Genomic DNA, 20,306 nt, shown 5'->3' with positions numbered 1-20,306 from the left:
AGATACCCCCTGTGGTTTTCCTTACTTACTCACGCACTTGGATGGCTTTGCGAAGATTTCCTGATTCAAATTTGGAGAAGAACTTTAAGCAATTGGAAGCACCATCTTGCAAAGGCCTGTGACGAAATAAAGAACATGTGAACATATGTGTTATAGCTACTCTTGAAAACAGGGTGATGATTCTTAAAGATAAGCTTTCTCTTATAGATTTTTTTAGTTGCATTTTTGGTTTTGGGGTACATGTGAAGAACATGCAAGATTGTTGCATAGGTACACATATGGCAGTGTGATTTGCTGCCTTCCTCCCCTTCACCTATATCTGGCATTTCTCCCCATGCTCTCTCTTCCCCAACTCCCCACCCCCTGCTGTCCCTCCCCTATTTCCCCCAGACAGACCCCTCCCTGTGTCCATGTGTTCTCAATGTGATGCCCCCCTCCCTGTGTCCATGTGTTCTCATTGTTCAACACCCGCCTATGAGTGAGAACATGCAGTGTTTGATTTTCTGTTCTTGTGTCAGTTTGCTGAGAATAATGGTTTCCAGTTTCATCCATGTCTCTACAAAGAATCTGAACTCATCATTTTTTAGATCTTTTTTTTTTTCTTTTTTTCTTTTGAGACAGAGTCTTACTCTGTTGCCCAGAATGTACTGCAGTGGCACGATCTCAGCTCACGGCATCTTCTGCCACCCGGGTTCAAGCGATTCCCCTGCCTCAGCCTCCCGAGTAGCTGGGACTACAGGCGCACACTACCACACCCAGGTAATTTTTTTGTATTTTAGTAGAGATGGGGTTTCAACCACGTTGGCCAGGATGGTCCCAATCTCCTTACCTCATGATCCGCCCACCTCGGTCTCCCAAAGTGCTGGGATTACAGGCATGAGCCCACCATACCCAGCCTCTCTTAGAGATCTTTAACCTGAATTTCCATCATACTGTGTTTAGGAGGAGGAGTGGATTACTAACAGGAAACAAGTCTATTCTCATGCCATTAACAGAATTCTCCATGCCCCACATTCCTCGGATGCACAAGAATACCTACCAAGGCTCATCTAAACTGAAGACAACTTTACTTATAACATCACTTGGCTGGATGAGCCTCCGAATATCCTCAAATATCCTGATCCTGAAAAAGAAAATTGAAAACATTTTCAGGGTCAGCCTTCCTTCCTTAGCTCACTCATCCTATAATCACCCGGGAAGAACTCTGGGAGTCATCGGAGAAATACAAAAGCACAGAGAAGTTTAATAATGCCTCAACCGTCAGCTCAGAGAGTGCTAATGGCTCTGCCTTCCTTCTTTCTCTTTCTTAATCAAAAAAATAAAACTGCACTGAGAAGTAGGAATGTAGGAATTAGCAATGTTAGGTTTTGGTTATCCCTACATCGTAGTAATGTGAGAATTCTTGGCTTGAAGAATTGTATCAAAGGCACTGGAGTTAGGGGACTTTAGAACTTTTCTAGCTGTGAGAATAAGGGGGTAGTCTGCACTGGGAAAGTTTTGAGGAAGACACGAGGACTATTAGCTGCTAGCATCTTCAAGATTTGGGAGGCTCCAATAATCCTGCATACCCTTTTGCAATTTATGTTCCTTGGGTTCTGCCTGCTCCAACATGCTGAGGTCATTTTTCTGTCTAAGAAACACGAAAATCTGTGATACTTAACTAAGAGAGGGAAAGAAAGCCTAGGAGGTCTTTCAGATTACCATCTGCATTTCCAACCCAGTCCATAGGAGAGGCATGAGAGAAGGCTGGGAAAAGGCGGGCATGAGGTCTGGGCTTAGAGGGAAGATGTTCCATGCAGGGGTGAGATGGTGCTACAAAGGCCCTTGTGGTCAGTTTCTCAAAAACATGAGCATGACAGATAAAGTGCAGTGGGCAAGGTGGGAGGTATCAGCCGGGACTGCAAGTGGGAGCAGTCTGGGGGACCTACCATCAAGAGAATAATTTCTTTCTGGTCTGCCCACTTTGTTCCATTAACTTGGTATGTGCATACATTTTTTTTTCAAGGAAAATAATATTTTCTTTGCCTTTAGCATTTTCATTTTATTCTTAATATGCTGAGCCATAAGTAAAGCTTCCTTTCCTGCCTTCTGGGAATAATCTATCATCCAGTGTTTCTTCCCTGGAGAATGTCTTTTCCATCCCCTCTTCTGTGAAGGAGCAAAACTATTCTCCAAACCAAGCCAGGGTCTATCAAAGCTGGGGCTATGGAATAGAGGCACACCACCTCCTTTCTATTAGCAAGAGATCTCATACCAATTTGCAGTAAACGAGAAAATATATCCCAAATAATCAGCTCCTGGTATTTCTGAAAACCTACTTTTGAGGAAGGAGCCCAGTATTTGGAGAAACTGGATGATCTTTCTTTGTGACAGTGGTTTGCAAGGGAGATAGGATAAGGAGTTGTATTAGATTTATTCAAGGAATTTTTCATCAGAAAATGCATGCCTACCACTACCCCACGCTTGATTCTGAAATGTCCTTGCAGGGAGGAAAATTTGTGTGTTTGGCCAAAGTTTCCCAACAGGCTTTAACATGTTTCTGATTAATGCTCACTTTTCTATAGATAGTAGAATTATCTGTACAAACCATTCTACTTATTAAATTATCAAAGAACAGAAAAAATAGAGCTCCCAAGTCAGTAGCACCATCACCTTTGGACTCCACATTTGCGTTCCAACATGGGCTGGGTGGCAGGAGGGGGACAGTGTCCCCAGAGGTCAGGAAATGCCATCATCTTGAAGTCCACCACAGAGCTGGTTCTTCTGGCTTTGGACATATAAAGATAAGGATCATGGAAAGGGACACGCTTCAGATGTGTCTGCAGAAGCTTATCTATTACTTTGACAGTTTCTCCAGTCCTACTGGGATTGGAAAAGGAGGCACCCATCCTTTGGCAGAAAATTGCATCTATGTCCCAGGCAGCCACTTTTGGGGAATCCTGAATGTCAGGGATTTCACTTTCAGAAGAATCTCTCCCGAGATGATTGGATTGCATATTTTGGTACGGGTTCACTACAGGCTTTCTTTTGGATCCTGGATACGCAGTGGACCTTCCCGTCTTCACCATGCACAGAAGGGATGACCGGACAGCATCTTCTCTTTCTTGCCCACAGGAACTTTGGTCCTTGTTGAAGCAATGCTGCTTTGAGAAGGCAGCAGTCAGAATGTGGTGGTGATTGGCAAACTCAGTCTTTTCAGGGTTCAAATCATCTCCAGGTTTGGACTCCAGTTCCTTCAGGTTCAAAATGGAATAGAATATGTTAGTGGGACTTTCCAGATACGGAGCACAATTTGATCCCTGTCCTTACTCTCTGGGCACAGAGCTAAGCATAAATCCTGTGAATTTGGAAGCTTTTTCCATGGCTGACTAAGAAAGACTAACCTTCAAGAGTCGAATAAATAACAGAATCATAGAAACTCACTATATTTGGTAGGGGCTTTTGGTGGGTTTAGTCCAGTGGATAACAGTATTTGAATGTCTTCTTCAAGAATCACTAAATTATAATCTGGTTGAAAAACCATATTTATGGGGACCTCACTGCACCCCAAGACAGTGCCTTTCACTTGAGGATAATTCTGCTTATTTAAAAAAAATATTTCTACTACACTGAAATTTCCTTTCCTAAAACTGTTTTTACTGATCGGTGCCTGCTTTCTGAAGTCAAATAGAACATATTAACTCCCTTCTGTACACGTGACTTAGCTTATACCCTTAGATGTAGCCAAATTCATGATCGATTTCTAAGAGCCATAAGAAAATAATGGACATCAAAAGCAGGTCTAAAATATTCATGGCAGCAGGTAGGCACAGAATTAGCATTACCAGGTCTAAGGTTCTCAATTTGTTTCTAACTGACAAAGAAAACCTGAAATCAGGATGTCCACCTTGACAAAAGCCATCTAGGACAATTGTCCCACTTTGGCATGAGAACAATTAAATCGTCATGAATTTTATTTGCTTTTTCAGTGCATGGGGGCAGGATGCACTTACACAAACTCAGATGGTATACCCTACTGCATACTTAGACTATATGGTGTAGCCTATTGCTCCTAGGCTACCAGCCTGTACAGCATATTAATGTATTGAACACTGTAGGCAACAGTAACACAACGATATTTGTGTGTCTAAACATAAAAAGGATGTAGTGAAAATACCATCTTATAATCCTGTGGGACCACCGTGGTGTATGTTGCCTATCATCAATGGAAATGTCGCTATGCAGCACATGACTGAGTATCCATCCTAAGTGTGAGTGTCAGATTGAAGAACCCTTGCATACATCCTAACTGTTTCCCATTTTGCCACCTTTTCCCAATTTTGTTTAGCATTTTGCTTTTCTCTAAGGAAGAGCCCAGAAGCATATAGCTAATGGTGAGCAATGCTTTCCATCTGGACACCCTGGTTTGGCCTCCCAGGATCTGCAAAGAACCCATCATACATCATCCAAGATCAGAACCACAACACGGGTCCTACCTCAGAGCTGCAGGACAGCTCAGGACACATCGCCTCATACTGCTTCAGTTCCTCTTCAGGCCGGTCAAGACCAGGTTTGGAACTCAGCTTGTCCACATCTGTTTCCAAGTCATCATCCTACAAAGGAATATTCATAGAAGAGATTACAATCAGGAAATCCACCCTGAGAAGCATCAAGACAAGACACGTATGTGCTTCTTCAGAATCTCAGGACGTGGTTTTCTTGTCTCCAAATTGCAGCACTAGCCTAACCAGTGAAGAATTTGTTATGCTGAATTGCTTTTTAAAATAAAGAAGATAGCCGGGCGCGGTGGCCCAGGACTGTAATCCTAGCACTTTGGGAGGCCGAGGCAGGTGGATCACAAAGTCAAGAGATCAAGACCATCCTGGTCAACATGGTGAAACTCCATCTCTACTAAAAATACAAAAAATTAGCTGGGCATGGTGGCGCGTGCCTGTAATCCCAGCTACTCAGGAGGCTGAGGCAGGAGAATGGCCTGATCCCAGGAGGCGGAGGTTGCAGTGAGCCAAGATCGCAACACTGCACTCCAGCCTGGGTAACAAGAGCGAAACTCCATCTCAAAAAGAATAAAATAAAATAAAATGAAGATAAACAATTTGTCTCTGTATGTATGTCAGCATTTATCAGCCTTCATCAGAAGTAAAAATTTGTATAAAATGATATAAACTAGACAATCAATAAAACATATGATGAAATAAATTCTTTATCTCATCTCCACTATCATCAACTTCATTGTAATTACTGTCACTCTTTATCTATCTTTGTCATTTAGGTTTGCCAGTCTTTTCACAAACATTTCATCAGCACCTACTGTGAGTAGGTACTCTTCCAGGTATTGAAGGTTCATTCATAACGGAACAGAAACGTCCATGCTCCCAGGGAATTTGCCTTTTAGTGAGAAAAGAAAAACAGCAAAGAAGAAAGTCAACAAATGAGTAAGTTAATTTTCAACCGTGATAACTGCCCTTGAAATGATAAAAGAGAGTGATATGACTAAGATTGAGGAATGAGAGCCTGTTTAGATTAGGAGATCTGAGGAGGGCTCACAAGGAGGTAATGTTTCAACTGAAACCTACATGACAAAAAAATCCAAGTATGTGCAGGCCTAGAAGTGAATTACTAGCAGAAGGAAAAGTTGGAATTTGCTTACAGAAAGAAGGCGGCTGATGCATACAGAATAAGAGGAAGATTGCAGGAGACGAGATTTGAGAAACAGGTAGGAGAGAAATTACAACGATCCTTACGAGACCTGGGGAGGAGCTGGCATTCTCCTACTGCACCTTCATCCCTTTGATTTTTAAAAGTTTACCAAGGCACCACCAGTCTTTTACTTATTGGATTGAACAATCCCAGGCACTTTATTTTTTATTCTCGATAGATCATCATTTCAAAACAATTTAATGATGATGGTGACTCTCTGAATACATGTGTTTTCCAAGGGTTGTAGGTTCTTACAGAGAAAAGACACCAGGAATCAACCAGCCCAGTCTCTTCATCTTTCTACATCCTAGATCAAGTTTCCTTAACGAAATAGAGGGGAAAAACCATACCATGTGTTTTACAAGTATATTTCACTAGTTAAGGAAAAACCTGGCAGTCCTGAAAGGTTAAATTCAATAAATGTGGAAAACAGATGTTTGTATTCCTGATCCAAGGGGAAAAAAAAACACAATAGTCCATCTATGTGTCACAATCTTTCCCCAAACTTCAAATTAAAAAAAAAGTAATTCCCAATTCCCATGTGTTTCATTTAATAATATTTCAGGTATAGTACACACCATGACCAAATCCATGACCACATTCTTGTCCTTTCCAGCTTTATCTATCAGTTTCTGCTTGTCTCCACTCCCTCCACTGCAAACTCAGCCATGGCACAAGGTGGCATTAATGGAAACACAACCTGGAAGGCCACTGGGAAGAATGTCCCCACTAGTAAGTTTGTGCTCCAACCAGTGCATCTGAACAGAAAAGAGTCATGCAACCCATGAGCTGCAATCTAATTCATTCCACGTGTGACTAGGCGACCCACTTAGCCTTAGAGCAGGGGTTAATGAACTATGGCATACTGGTTGTTTTTGTCAATAAAGTTTTATTGGAACAGAGCCACATCCATTCATTTGGTCGTGGCTATTTTCTCAGTGCAACAGTGAAGTTTAATCATTGTGACAGAGACTATTTCTGACCTTCAAAGTTCTGGAGCTTAGTCTCAGCCAGGCTGCAACTTCCTTTTGTATTTCTTATAAATGGCATTTATACCAAGCTGGAGATGGACTGGTTTCTGTGTCATTGCACCATCCAGGCAGTCCTTTACCAACTAGAATTCTGGTACCTACCCAATCCAGGTAATGCTTTCTGGCTCTTGTTCCATAGGCTGGATCTTTTAGACACTGACTTTTGGTTGCCTCAGATTTGAAGGCGGTGATTTTAACACTTAATAAGGACAAACTCCAAGTTCACTAGACTGTGAACTCTTTGAAGACAAAAACTACGTCGTCTTATCTGTGTTTCATATTAACATCCCCAAGAATTTAGCATGTTGCATATGGATCATACCCAAGAAAGTGCCTGAAAGGAATAAAAAAATTAAAAAGAAAGGAAGGAAGAAGGAAGAAGGAAGGGAGAGCTTGAATTCACTGTTTATCATTCTCTTCTTCAGAGTTTGTCTGAGTCTAATGCTTGTGTATGTGAACCGAGCCCACATCTAATACACTGACCTTGGCAATTTTCGGCACCCTGCTTTCCACTCTCATAACCCTTTACAGATAAAAGATCCTCTTAATCGTTCTTTTTAAGGGGCTGGTCTCAATTATTACCTAGGATTATTTCGGATCAGTTCTGTGACCAGAAATAAAATATGCCTGACTTCTGGTTCATACCTCTGACAGTAAATGCTGCTGGGTTCCCTGGGGGAAAACCCAGTTTTCTTAAGCACCAGTTTCCTTGCTCTTGTTGTGCCTCCAAATCAAGCGCTGACTCTCATGTTCCTCTCCATCTCTACAACTCACGCTCACACTGACCTCTCATCTTCTTGCCGTGGCTTGAAGCCTTTTGATGAATCGTTTTCAAGCTCTTACCAATTTGTCTTGTGCTTCTTTCCCAGGTGAGTTTATTTATCTGTTTAGGTTTCTCTCTACCCCACCCCTTCATCCTCTGCAGAGCATGGGAAAGTATCTGAATGCCTTCCCTCCCATGCTGTGGGACATCAGGTACTGTCGTGTACCCGGTCCCTTCCCATCAGATACATGGGGCGAGTGACACTCTGCATCAGACGTTCAGTTATCAAAGAGCAGGCAAGAGGGGAGGGGAAGTGGCATTGATGAATGACTGCGGCAGCACAGTGTTATTCAAATAATTCCACACGTACTCCATAGGCCTGCACCACCAAGCCACAGCAAAGAACCAATTTGCTACAGATGACTTCAGAAATGATTCTATTTATCAACAAAACCCAAAGAACACCAGACTGTCAATAGCAGTCTAAACCTACAGATGTAGCTAAGAGGTAGTCCCTGTATGTCTGCTACTACTACCATCAGCAAGGTGAGTGAGTAGCATGATCGAAACTCAAAAGCCTCTTTCTTTCTAGACAGGAAAGAAGGAGAGAAAGGAAAGGAGGGGAAAAAAATTGATTTTTTAAATTTGAGTTTCATGCCCAAAAAATGTCATAAAAGGCAACGTTCACTTTTTTTTTTTTTTTTTTGACAGGGTTTTGCTGTTGATACCCAGACTGGAGGGCAATGGCACGATCTCGGCTCACCACAACCTCTGCCTCCTGGGTTCAAGCAATTCTCCTGCCTCAGCCTCCCAAGTAGCCGGGACTACAGGCACGCGCCACCATGCCCAGCCAATTTTTGTATTTTTAGTAGAGACGGGGTTTCACCTTGTTGGTCAGGATGGTCTGGATATCTTGACCTCGTGATCCACCCGCCTCGGCCTCCCAAAGTGCTGGGATTATAGGCGTGAGCCACCGCGCCAGGCCAAAAGGCAGCGTTTACTTTAATTTACTGAGTCTTATTTTACAGATGACAAAATTAAGAAACTGCAACTTAAAGGAATTTGTCGAAGTCCACGTCCACCAACAGAAATGGAAACAGAACTAAAATTCATAGACAAAGTCTTATTCTAGAGCAGTAGTCCTCAACTACGGGTGACTCTGGCAAGTCTTAGAGATACTTTTGGCTCATGCCTCGGGGGAAACGAGGTAGGCACTACTAATATCCAGTGGGTAGAGGTCAGCGATGCCTCTAAATATCCTACGATGCACAGGGCAGCCTCCCACAGCCAAGAAGTATCCAGTCTACATGCCAACAGTGCCAAGGTCTAGAAAGCTTGCTGTAGAAAAACAGTCCATAAACTATGTCTCACTGCTTATTTCTGTACATGAAGATTGCTTGGAACACAGTCATGCCCATTTATTTACGAATTGTCTATAACTTTTGTGCTACAACAAAGCCGAACAGTTGTGACAAAGACCGTGTGTTCTACAAAGCTTAAAATAATTATTATTGGACTTTTTTTTTTTTTTTGAGACAGAGTCTCACTCTGCTGCCCAGGCAGGAGTGCAGTGGCGTGATCTCTGCTCACTGTAACCTCCTCACCTGCCGGGTTCCAGCAATTCTCCTGCCTCAGCCTCCTGAGTAGCTGGGACTATAGGCACGTGCCACCATGCCTGGCTAATTTTTTTGTATTTTTAGTAGAGGGAAGTTTCACTGTGTTAGCCAGGATGGTATTTGACCTCCTCACCTCATGATCTGCCTGCCTCAGCCTCCCAAAGTGCTGGGATTACAGGCATGAGCCACCGTACCCGGCTACTATTGGATTTTTTAATAGGAAGTTCACCAACCTCTGTTCTATAGGATAGGTCTTTTTGGGAGGCAGCCCAAAGAGTAGCACTTCTCTGTTAGCCAGGTTGTGCACTGTGCAACTTATGGAAAAACAATTCACAGATTCTGATGTCAGTGGAACTGTACAAGCAACAATGCTATGCGGAAAGGATAAGAGTGACTTATGAAGACAGAGGAGATCTACTAGAAAGCATCCTGGAAAATCTTTCTAGGGTCTTTAAATGGTCTTATTAAATACACCAACTCCAGATGTTGAGTGTGTACCTAAGGTTCATCTGAATGGAGTATCGGTGTCTTAATAATGGATAGGATAACCTCTGACTTTACAATGAGACACTGTACCAGACCTACCAAGATGAAAATGACAACTTGAAAATCAATAACAGTAGCTGTCATTTATTGAGTGTCGCTACCACTGGAGTGGCAGTACTAAAGTAAGTTTTTAAAATTTCCACTGGGCTTGGGCAAACATAGAAAGTGGTATTTTTCTGTGCATGACATGAATACGGACGTCATTAGAAGCATGGGCTGGTGTACGTACCTCCACTTTTCCGTCTTCAGAATCAGAGTCTTTGTCTACCTCCTCCTCACCATCATCTTCAAAATCCTCTGGAAGGGGAAAGAGAGGTGAAGTGAGTGAGGTTTCCCCTTTGTCTGGGACTTAGGATCTAGATGTTCATCACACAGTGGTTCTTGCTTCTTCCTGTCTCAAATAAGGGGCACAATATTAATCACACAAAATCCTAACACATGCGAATACTTATTGGTAGGCATAAATGGTGTGCACATAGCCAACTCAGGGCACTAAGTTATAAAGTCTAAGCAGTGATCAATGCAGAATAATTGCAGAATAAAAGGACACACGAATACCACTCTGAATTGCTCCCATGAAAGTTAGAGGTATTTATGCAACTAGCATAGCCAAAGTTTAGAGATCGCATACATACAAAATGTGTTATAACTTAAATATTACCTTGATTGAGCCCCTAATTTTTTTTTTTTTTGAGACGGAGTATTGCTCTTGTTACCCAGGCTGGAGTGCAATGGCACAATCTCAGCTCACTGCAACCTCCACCTCCTGGGTTCAGGCCATTCTCCTGCCTCAGCCTCCTGAGTAGCTGGGATTACAGGCACGCACCACCATGCCCAGCTAATTTTTTGTATTTTTAGTAGAGCCAGGGTTTCCACTTGTTGACCAGGATGGTCCCAATCTCCTGACCACGTGATCCACCCACCTCAGCCTCCCAAAGTGCTGGGATTACAGGCTGAGCCAGCACGCGCAGCCGAGCCCCTAATTTTTTATGAAGGAAGTTATAGAAGGCATAGAAGGCATCTTGTACCACTGTGGCAAAATTATGCCTATAGAAAACCTGTTCGTACTAGAATCTTTTGACAGGAAGATCTTCCTAGAGATTAAATGATAATACTTTCAAATATTCCAACATGACTAGCCTGGAGTTGTAAATAACAAGAATTTTTTTTTATATTTCATCCTTAGGGCAAATTAATTCCACCATCAGTCAGTATGCTTCAGAGACTCAATCACGGGATTCTGAATAGACTTTTTTGTTTAATTAACTGAGATGACTACACAGGCATTTGATACCTACCAGGCAAGGCAGAAACAGTTAACAATGAAGAACAAAATAAGTGAGTTTGGTATTTTCTCACCCTATTTATGAAAATACAAACTGCTTTCTCATATATGTGTCTGATTAACTTAATGGATAATTATGGTTGACCTATAAAACAACTAATTCTGTTTTCATCCAGGTTCCTGGGAAACACGGTCCAGATGCAAAAACTCATCTTAAAGGTCATAGTTACCCACTTATTTTACCTTCAAGCAGATCATGTGGAGGTTCAGAGGTGATGCTCCCGGGGACTGGGAAGGCATAGGCACTGCTGGCCGTGACCAAGGGTAGAGGACTCTTAGGGTAGCACCTTCTCAGGATCTGAAGCACCACGGAGATGACAGGCTCCATGCTCTTGTCATCCAGGCAGTTCTGAGCAAAGGGAAGATTATATCAGACGTTGACATCTGGGCACAGTCCCCTAGCTGTAACACAGCTAACAACAGTCTCCTAGCTGTATTTCAGCTAATGAATTACACACAGCCTACACGGACAGACCATAAGCAGCCTTAACGTAGAATGTCAAATTTGAACATTCTAACATAGAATTTTGTCTAATGTGGAATCTGCTCTGTTCTGTCTCTTGCACATTTCATACATCATTGCAATGAATACAGTGTGAATATAGACTTAAAATTCTTTCAAAGGATGCTGCGCCTAAGGCAAGACATCGCTCAGGATAGCTGGGGGAAGAGGAGGTCGGTGTCTTTTCTCAGCCACCCATGTGTCACTGTGAAGTACTGCCTATGTTAGGGAATGAACAGCTGAATTGATAGAAGTCTTGCTTTTCTCTTTCAGCCGTCTTCTGAGGAGAAAAATATTTTTTTAAAAAAGATGAAACATGAAATCAGAAGAAAAGACTAAGTGAATCCCGAGTATCTTAATTAAATTACATGCCTCTTCTCAAAGCCCACAGTGTTGATCCCTCTTGGTACCTTCCCAAATCACAGAAAAAGTGGGTTTGCAGATGTAACATTTTGATACTGATGGAACATGACAAGACCCTTCTTCTCAGACACTGTGAAAAATGTAAGAACAAGTTCGCTAAATTGAGACACAGAGTTGACTCTAGTTCAGTTTCTTTTTGGCAGAAACACAACCATTTTCTTCAGTATCTCTGTAACTGTTTTGTCTACTGACTTGGTACAGGAAGGTGACTAGTGGGGGTCCCAGTTTGCTATTCCTAAAACGTGCAGCGAGCTCTGAGGCTGATAAGTCACAGAAGTGGAGACGGTGGATGCTAAGGACACACCGCAGGGCAGCGGGAATGTCTGTGGTGCTGCTGAACTGTGGCATCTCTAGACTCACCGTTACAGATACTTCCACGTGAAAGAACGTGGAGGGAAAAAATAATAAAAATGTATCCATGAATTTAAGCTACCCAAGTGACTGCAAAATATAAGTAAGGCAACTTTCTTTTTCTTTTCTTTTTTTTTTTTTTTTTTTGAGGCAGAGTCTTGCTCAGTCACCCAGGTTGGAATGCAGTGGCACGATCTTGGCTCACTGCAACCTCCAGCTCCCAGGTTCAAGCAATTCTCCTGCCTCAGCCTCCTGAGTAGCTGGCATTACAGGCACCTGCCACCACACACAGCTAATTTTTGTATTTTTAGTAGAGACAGGGTTTCACCGTGTTGGTCAGACTGATCTCAAACTCCTGACCTCAGGAGGTCCACCCGCCTCTGCCTTCCAGAGTGCTGGGATTTACAGGCATGAGCCACCGTGCCCAGCCTTAAGTAAGCCAACTTTCAAAATGAAATGTCTTAACGCAATCAAGAATGTTCTCTCTCTTTCAGTGTGCACCAGTCATACCAATCAGGTGTCCTGAATCAAAAGCCTCAGAATACACAGCCGGAAACACCCTCAGTGGAAAATGAATTCGTTTTGGCCAATTCGTTACGGAGGCTAATGAACAGTTGAGGCTGTTTCACCCCTTGATCTGGTCAAACAGTCTCAAATGTTTCATAATGGGAAAAAAATAAAAAAGAGACTGGAGGAGGAAGCAAGAAGATGGAGATGGCGTGTCAGAAATAATGTCCTAAGCTCCAACCTTCGTAGAGATAGAGCCAGCCCAAGCCAGGGAACTCAGTCAAAAATGCCAACACTGGGCCAGGCGTGGTGGCTCATGCCTTTAATCCCAGCACTTTGGGAGGCTGAGGCAGGTGGATCCCAAGGTCAAGAGATGGAGACCATCCTGGTCAACATGGTGAAACTCTGTCTCTACTAAAAATACAAAAAATTGGCTGGGCATGGTGGCATGCACCTGTAGTCCCAGCTACTCAGGAGGCTGAGACAGGAGAATTGCCTGAACCCAGGAGGTGGAGGTTGTGGTGAGCAGAGATTGCGCCACTGCACTCCAGCCTGGGTAACAAAAGCAAAACTCTCAAAAAAAAAAAAAAAAAAAAAGCCAACATTTTGGAACCCAGGTATGTCTGTGATGGTCCTTGATGATAAAAGGTAATCGTGTCTTTTTCTTTGGTGGAATGGTACAAGTGAAAAGTAAGTGAAAGCATGAGGACAAGTTCAAATGTTCTGAAAAACTGGGCCATAGTGTGAACTGATTTTGGAGGCTGGAGGGAGTATTAAAATCTATAAAACCCACGGCATTAGGAATTATGCTGTATTTGCTCTCTGCTGCACTGTAGGGGAAATACTCACAAATGCAGAGATTGCTAGTTTCAAGGTAACAGAAATTCTTGAATTCATTGGTCAACATTTCCCTCAATGGATAGGTGTGTGCAGGGCTGAGACGAAGCTGAGGCAAGGGAGGGGTGCCCAGGAAGCATTTGCTTTCAGGCTCCTAGAAGTGCAGAGTTGGTACCTGTGCTATACATCACAAGTATATGACAAGACTCCAGGAAATAGGATCCTTAAGAACCAATGTCTCAGAATTGGAGGCAAAGGTGAGATTTTAGGCTCCCTTTTCCCATCACTCTCAATAACACATCTGCTACTTGGAAGGGATGATGAAATATGAGAATGCTTAAAACATCCAATGCTTCCGTCACAGTTAACATCTTTGAATTAGCTTTGGAATAATAATTACCCTACTTGCATGATATATGGGCAAGATAGAGTAAGAGCTAACTGCTCAGGTCCTGGAGCCAGACTATGTGAGTTTTAATCCTGGGCTGAAGATTGCTAACTTCATAACCCTGGCAAATTAATACACTCCTCTGTGCCACGGTGTCTTCTTCATCTGCAAAGTAGAGATAATAACGCAACCTCACTCATACTGTTGTGTGAGAAGTAAATGCATTAAAGTAGGCAAGGTGCCTAACAGTAAGCACTTAGTATTAGCTAGTGGGAAAAAGAAGGCATCCTTCGTTTCATAAAGTCTCCTAAGAGTCTGCAAGCAGATGGTAGGAATCATAGCTACTCAGAGCAGAGTCCCAGGAATAACTGCCATGGTAACAAAGCAAGGCATTTTAGTGGAAAAGGACTTTGACCAAGAATATGAAGTCCTGGGTTTAAATTCCAGCTCTGCTTCTCTGTAGCCAAAGCCATCAACATCTCCTGCCTAACCTCCTATAAACACTCTCTTTCTTTCCCCTTGTGCCCTCTGATAATCTCTTTTCCAAATGGCAGCCAGAATGGTCCTTTAAAAGCATGAATCAGTTTAATGGGTATAGAGTTTCAATTCTTCAAGATCAAAAGAGTTCTGGAGGGCCGGGTGCGGTGGCTCAAGCCTGTAATCCCAGCACTTTGGGAGGCCAAGGCGGGCGGATCACTAGGTCAAGAGACCGAGCTCATCCTGGTCAACATGGTGAAACCCTGTCTCTGCTAAAAACACAAAAAATTAGCTGGGCATGGTGGCGCATGCCTGTAATCCCAGTTACTCAGGAGGTTGAGGCAGGAGAATTGCCTGAACCCAGGAGGCGGAGGTTGCAGTGAGCCGAGATTGCACCATTGCACTCCAGCCTGGGTAACAAGAGCGAAGCTTTGTCTCAAAAAAAGAAAAGAATTCTGGAGATGGACGGGTAGTAGTGACGGTTGTGTAACAATGTACTTATCCCTACCAAACTGTACACTTGAAAATGGTTACGATGGTGAATTTTGTTGCATGTATTTTACTACAATTAACTTAAAATTTTTCAAAAATCAAAACAATGAAAAGCATAAATTGTATCAGGTCAGTCTCCTGCTTGATAGTAATAAAATTCTAACTTATTTTTATGCCCTAGGAAGTTCTATGTGATCTGGCCCTATCTCTTTAATTCTTGTCTTCTGCTCTCTTCCTGCCTGCTCACAAATTGATGGAGGCCAGGTGAGGTGCCTCATGCCCATAATCCCAGCACTTTGGGAGGCCAAGGCAGGTGGGTCATGAGGTCAGGAGTTAGAGGCCAGCCTAGCCAACACGGTGAAACCAGACTCTACTAAAAACACAAAAATTAGCCAGGCATGGTGGTGCGTGCCTATAATTCCAGCTACTTGGGAGGCTGAGGCACGAGAATTGCTTGAACCCAGGAGGCAGTAGCTGCATTGAGCCAAGATTGCCCTACTGCACTCCAGCCTGGGTAACAGCAAGATTCTGTCTCAAAACAAAAAAGTTGATGAAAATAAATTCAAACTCCTCATCATGATTCAAGGAGCTCTAAATGCCCTGGCACTGCCTGTGACTCCAACTCGACCTCATGCCTTCCCCCACACTCACAATGCCCTGCCATGTCTAGTTGCTCAAGCTCACCCACCTCCCACCCTACTCCCCCACCTGAGGATCTTTGCATGTACTTTCTTTTTCTCTCCCTGGAACCCTCATCTCCAGATCCCCACGGCACTGGGTTTTTTTTTAATCATTCAGGTCTCAGGTGACACAGCAGCTCTTCAACCCCTGTTTGGCATAATCCCTCTCTCCCTTCTCTTTCCAGTGATTCTTTGAACATACAGGAGAAATTCTAAGGCTGAGAGCAGATGTGGTGTAGCTCGACATAAAAATATCTTAAATGGAAATGGTTCAATATCTTCTGGATTATCACTGAGATCCTTCCTTCTGCCTGACCCTCCAAAAAGTCCTAGTTTGTCCCACTCACTCTTCCTGGCTTCTCTTTCTGTCCATGCATCACAGCCACCTCCTTCTGCTTCCCTGAACAGTTCACAAACCAAGTGTTTCTCTTAGAGTTTTCAAGATGCTCTCCTAGCCTCATTCAGATGTGGCTGCCTTCATGGAGCCTTCTCTGGTCAGCAAAATCAAGTAAGGCTTGCCCTGCATGCTCACACCAAGTCTGCCAGGAGGATGAGTCCTCTAACACCTTCATCTTTGAACCCCCATAAAACCCAGCCCCAACACCTTTCACAAAGAAGGAGCTCAGAAAACATTTACTGAATAAATAGTAAATGACCTCACACCAATCTGACCTTCAGGGTATCCAGCTCCTGACCCAAGCTGGTAAGATTCCCTTTAGGATTCCATCCCTCCTTCCATAGGTTCATAAGGCTGAGGTCATTGGTCTTGTCAGCCAGAGAACACCCTGATGAATCAAGGCTTGGCCTGCTGCGCTTTCTGAGCAAATGGTGGCAACTGTGACTTTTAAAAGGCTGTATCACCTCTTATTCTAGTGGTTCTCAAAGTGAGGTATCCACACTAGTAGCATCAGCATAATCTGAGAACTCAGTAGAAATGCAGAATCTTGTGCCTCACCTCAGGTCAATGGAATTAGAAACTCTGGGGTAGGACCTAGCAATCTGTAACAATTCCTCCAGGTAAGTGATGCCTACTACAGTTTGAAAACCACCTTTCAGGCCCCTCAAGCTATTGTAGCTCCAAAGAGTGGTTCTTTTCTCTGATTATCTTATATAGGTTTGTTCCTTCTGCAATTACCTACTTCTCCAAATTGATAACTATCGCCAACTGTTTCAGGCATCCTTGTAGGAGTTCTTTTTTTTTTTTTAACCTTGCACTCAAATTGTCATTCTTCTTCATCTTTCCTCATGCAAAGCTCCAATAAGATTATATTACATTACACAACACCCTTGCTGCACTGTGTGATCTCAGCCTATGAACTTTTAGGGGATGTTTACAGAATCTGTGAAGAAATGTGAGACACAGGAAACAAAGAGGTAGGGTCACCTAGAGAGACAATGCAAGCAGTGGCCTCAGTAGAAAGGCAAATAAGAAGACGGCAAAGGTGTGGGAGGAACTAAAATAGTTCCTTTACAGTCAGTCTCATCCTCAGTAGGTTTGTAAGCACACCATAAACACCAATAAAAACAATATAGGGGCTGGGTGCAGTGGCTCATGCCTGTAATCCCAGCACTTTGGGAGGCGAAGGCAGGCGGATCACTTCAGTTCAGGAATTCAAGACCAGCCTGGCCAACATGGTGAAACCCCGTCTCTACTAAAAATACAAAAAAATGGCTGGGCGTAGTGGTGGGCACCTGTAATCCCAGCTACTCAGGAGGCTGAGACAGGAGAATTGCTTGAACTCAGGAGGCGGAGGTTGCAGTGAGTTGAAATCACATCATTGCGCTCCAGCCTGGTCAAGAATAGCAAAACTCCATCGCTAAATAGATAAATTAGGACAGTGTTTGTCCAAGTGTGATCCTGAACCAGTAGCATGAGCATCACTTAGGAAGTTGTCAGAAAAGCACATTCTCAGGCGCCACCAGAGCCCTCCTGAATCAGAAACTGAGAAACAGCCACCACGCCCAGGCTCTGCTTTAGTGAGCCATCCAGGTAACTCTGATGCATGCTCACCTTGGGGAGCTGCTGGTACAGTGGGCAAAAGCATAGGCTCTCAAGTGACACTACCAGATTCCAATCCTGGCTCCGACATTTGTGAGCTTTGTGGACTTGGGAGATTACTCAACAGTTATGTGCCTCCGTTTCTTCATCTATAAAAATAAAATAATAGAGCCTATCTAAAAGCTTTTTAAAAATGTCAACATTGGAAAGTCTGCATAAATTGCTGAGACAGCGAAGGGATATATTAATAGGAGTTCAAAGGAACTGTCTTCTCCTCTTCCTCCTCCTCCTCCTGCTGCTGCTTCATTAACATTTTCATCATCATCACTGGCATCGGCAGCAGAATTTGCACATGGCAACTGAAATCACATCACCAAATCCAAGGCCCCTGAGTTGGCCATCCAGTGACTCCCCTGCCTTCTCTAGCAGAAGGGACAGGAGGGGTGAGGGGCAGCTCAAACTCCAGCACGCCTGCAAGAACATCTGTGCTCACAGCATTCGGCTCAGGTCTGGGAGGCTACTCAACACTGGTTATGGCTGCCAGGGAAAAATAAGCCATTTGGTTTCTAAGTCAGGACACCCTGTCGTTCACCTGCAAGGATCATGTTCCAAAAAAACAGGAGAATGTCAAACATCAGACTTTGTGCATAAACTTGATAATATTCCCTCTGAAAGAGCACTCTTTTTTTTTTTTTTTTTTTGAGATAGAGTCTCACTCTGTCACCCAGGCTAGTATAATGATACAATTTCAGCTCACTGCAACCTCCGACTCCTGAGTTCAAGCAATTCTCCTGCCTCAGCCTCCCGAGTTGCTGGGATTACAGGCATCTGCCACCATGCCTGGCTAATTTTTGTATTTTTACAAAATACAAAAGAGATGGCATTTCGCCATGTTGGCCAGGCTGGTCTCAAACTCCTGACCTAAGGTAATCTGCCTGCCTCGGCCTCCCAAAATGCTGGGAGTACAGGTGTGAGCCACCAGGCCCAGCCAAGAGCACACTATTTAAAAAATACTAAAAGCAAAGGAGTGGTGGTGGTGGTGAGGAATTCGACCCCTTGAGGTTGACATCCATACATTCTACACACTCTTCCAGGCAACAGCCTTACTGTGTCATGTCCTGTTTACTTAGCACCATCCCACAGGCCCCTCCTGAGCTACTTTTCCATGTAATACCAAGAGAGATTATAATATGCGCTAGAGGAACCTCACTACAAAGTGCAGATTCTGTGTCTACTCACATTCTGCTTCCATTCCCAGCAGTAATTAAAGGCTGGAAGTTTCGTGTTCCTGTGCTTCACTGAGCAACTGAAGTCTTCATTGACTGCTAAGGCACTGTTTAAAGACCTGCAAACAGGCTCACACCCCTCATGCTGGCTTCCTTTGGTGTTTTCTCCACCATCTTTCCATCGAAGACATGTACCTCTGTGATGATCATCTTCTTCCTTTATTGCTCTTGTTTTTGTTTGCTTATTTTTTGTTTGGTTAATTTTTTAGCCCAGAACAGAGAAATAGCCAATAGCTTGGAGGGCAGGGGAATTTGGTAAAGCACGGGACCACAGTGGGGGTCTGTTATAAACATCAGCAGTGCAGGAGGGCATTGCTCAAGGACTGGGGGGGATTCGAGAATTGGGGAACCACGGGCTGACAAAGCATGGGGAGCCTGGAAACACTCAAAGCCCTGCTTCATCCTGAGAAAGAGAATGTAGCCGGGCACGGTGGCTCATGCCTGTAATCCCAGCATCTTGGGAGGCCGAGGCGGGTGGATCCCGAGGTCAAGAGATCGAGACCATCATGGTCAACATGGTGAAACCCTGTCTCTACTAAAAATACAAAAAATTAGCTAGGCATGGTGGCATGTGCCTGTAATCCCAGCTACTCAGGAGGCTGAGGCAGGAGAATTGCCTGAACCCAGGAGGCGGAGGTTGCGGTGAGCCGAGATCGCGCCATTGCACTCCAGCCTGGGTAACAAGAGCGAAACTACGTCTCAAAAAAAAAAAAAGAAAGAGAATGTAAAACACAGCTACTGAATGATGGAAAAGCTGTGAAAGCTCTCATGATGGAAAGAAACCCAGAGGTACCAGCAGATAGGAAATTAGACACTGGTTTGTAGGAGAGTATTTTGTTATTGTTTAGTGGGGAAAGGGGCCATTTTTGAATGAGAAATGTCTACAGATACCCTGGTTGGAAAACAACACTCTCATTGGCAGCTTCATTACCTCACATGTACTCAGGTAGAGAAAAACTGGAGGGTGTCCAGAGAGGAGCACGGAGACTGACAGAGGGAGTCCAGAGGCGGCCTCAGCCAGAGACAGCAGGAACGTCATGCGTGTGCAGCATGGCTACCTGGGCCCCAGGAGAAGGCGGGTGAGCAAATGATGGATATTTGGAAAACTTGTATCACCCACAGAGAAGGCATATGTAGCCTCAAACTATGGTATTTAAATTAGCCCTAATCAAGTGAAGTTAAGGAATTTATTTAGGTTGAAATCCGTGAATCCCTAGAAGACATATTCCCGTGGGGTGCTGGTAAGTAGAAACCCTTGAAGGCACCATCCCCTTTCACTGGGATGCCTTTACCCTGCAACTTGGCCTGACCAGCATGACCAGCTCCTCCAATAGCTCTGCTCTCAGCTCAGGTGTCACATTCGCAA

The 20,306-nt window shown here is 43.7% G+C and overlaps 1 protein-coding gene across 1 annotated transcript in view; it reads right to left on the bottom strand.

The window, feature by feature from the left end:
* The window catches only part of AGBL1 (AGBL carboxypeptidase 1), a 798,761-nt gene that overhangs the window by 630,265 nt on the left and 148,190 nt on the right, over nt 1-20,306 (bottom strand). Inside the window, exons 8-13 of the mRNA XM_035303747.3 lie at nt 11,182-11,347; nt 9,883-9,950; nt 4,476-4,592; nt 2,653-3,233; nt 1,040-1,123; nt 30-116 (exon numbers count right to left, since the gene is read on the bottom strand). Coding sequence (XP_035159638.3) covers nt 30-116; nt 1,040-1,123; nt 2,653-3,233; nt 4,476-4,592; nt 9,883-9,950; nt 11,182-11,347 — 1,103 coding nt within the window. The remainder of the gene's footprint in view (nt 1-29; nt 117-1,039; nt 1,124-2,652; nt 3,234-4,475; nt 4,593-9,882; nt 9,951-11,181; nt 11,348-20,306) is intronic.

The sequence above is a fragment of the Callithrix jacchus genome, chromosome 6, assembly GCF_049354715.1.
Source record: "Callithrix jacchus isolate 240 chromosome 6, calJac240_pri, whole genome shotgun sequence".
NCBI classification, from domain to species: domain Eukaryota; kingdom Metazoa; phylum Chordata; class Mammalia; order Primates; family Cebidae; genus Callithrix; species Callithrix jacchus.
The sequence above is the reverse complement of the archived record's forward strand: the minus strand, read 5'-3'. Positions and strand labels throughout refer to the sequence as shown.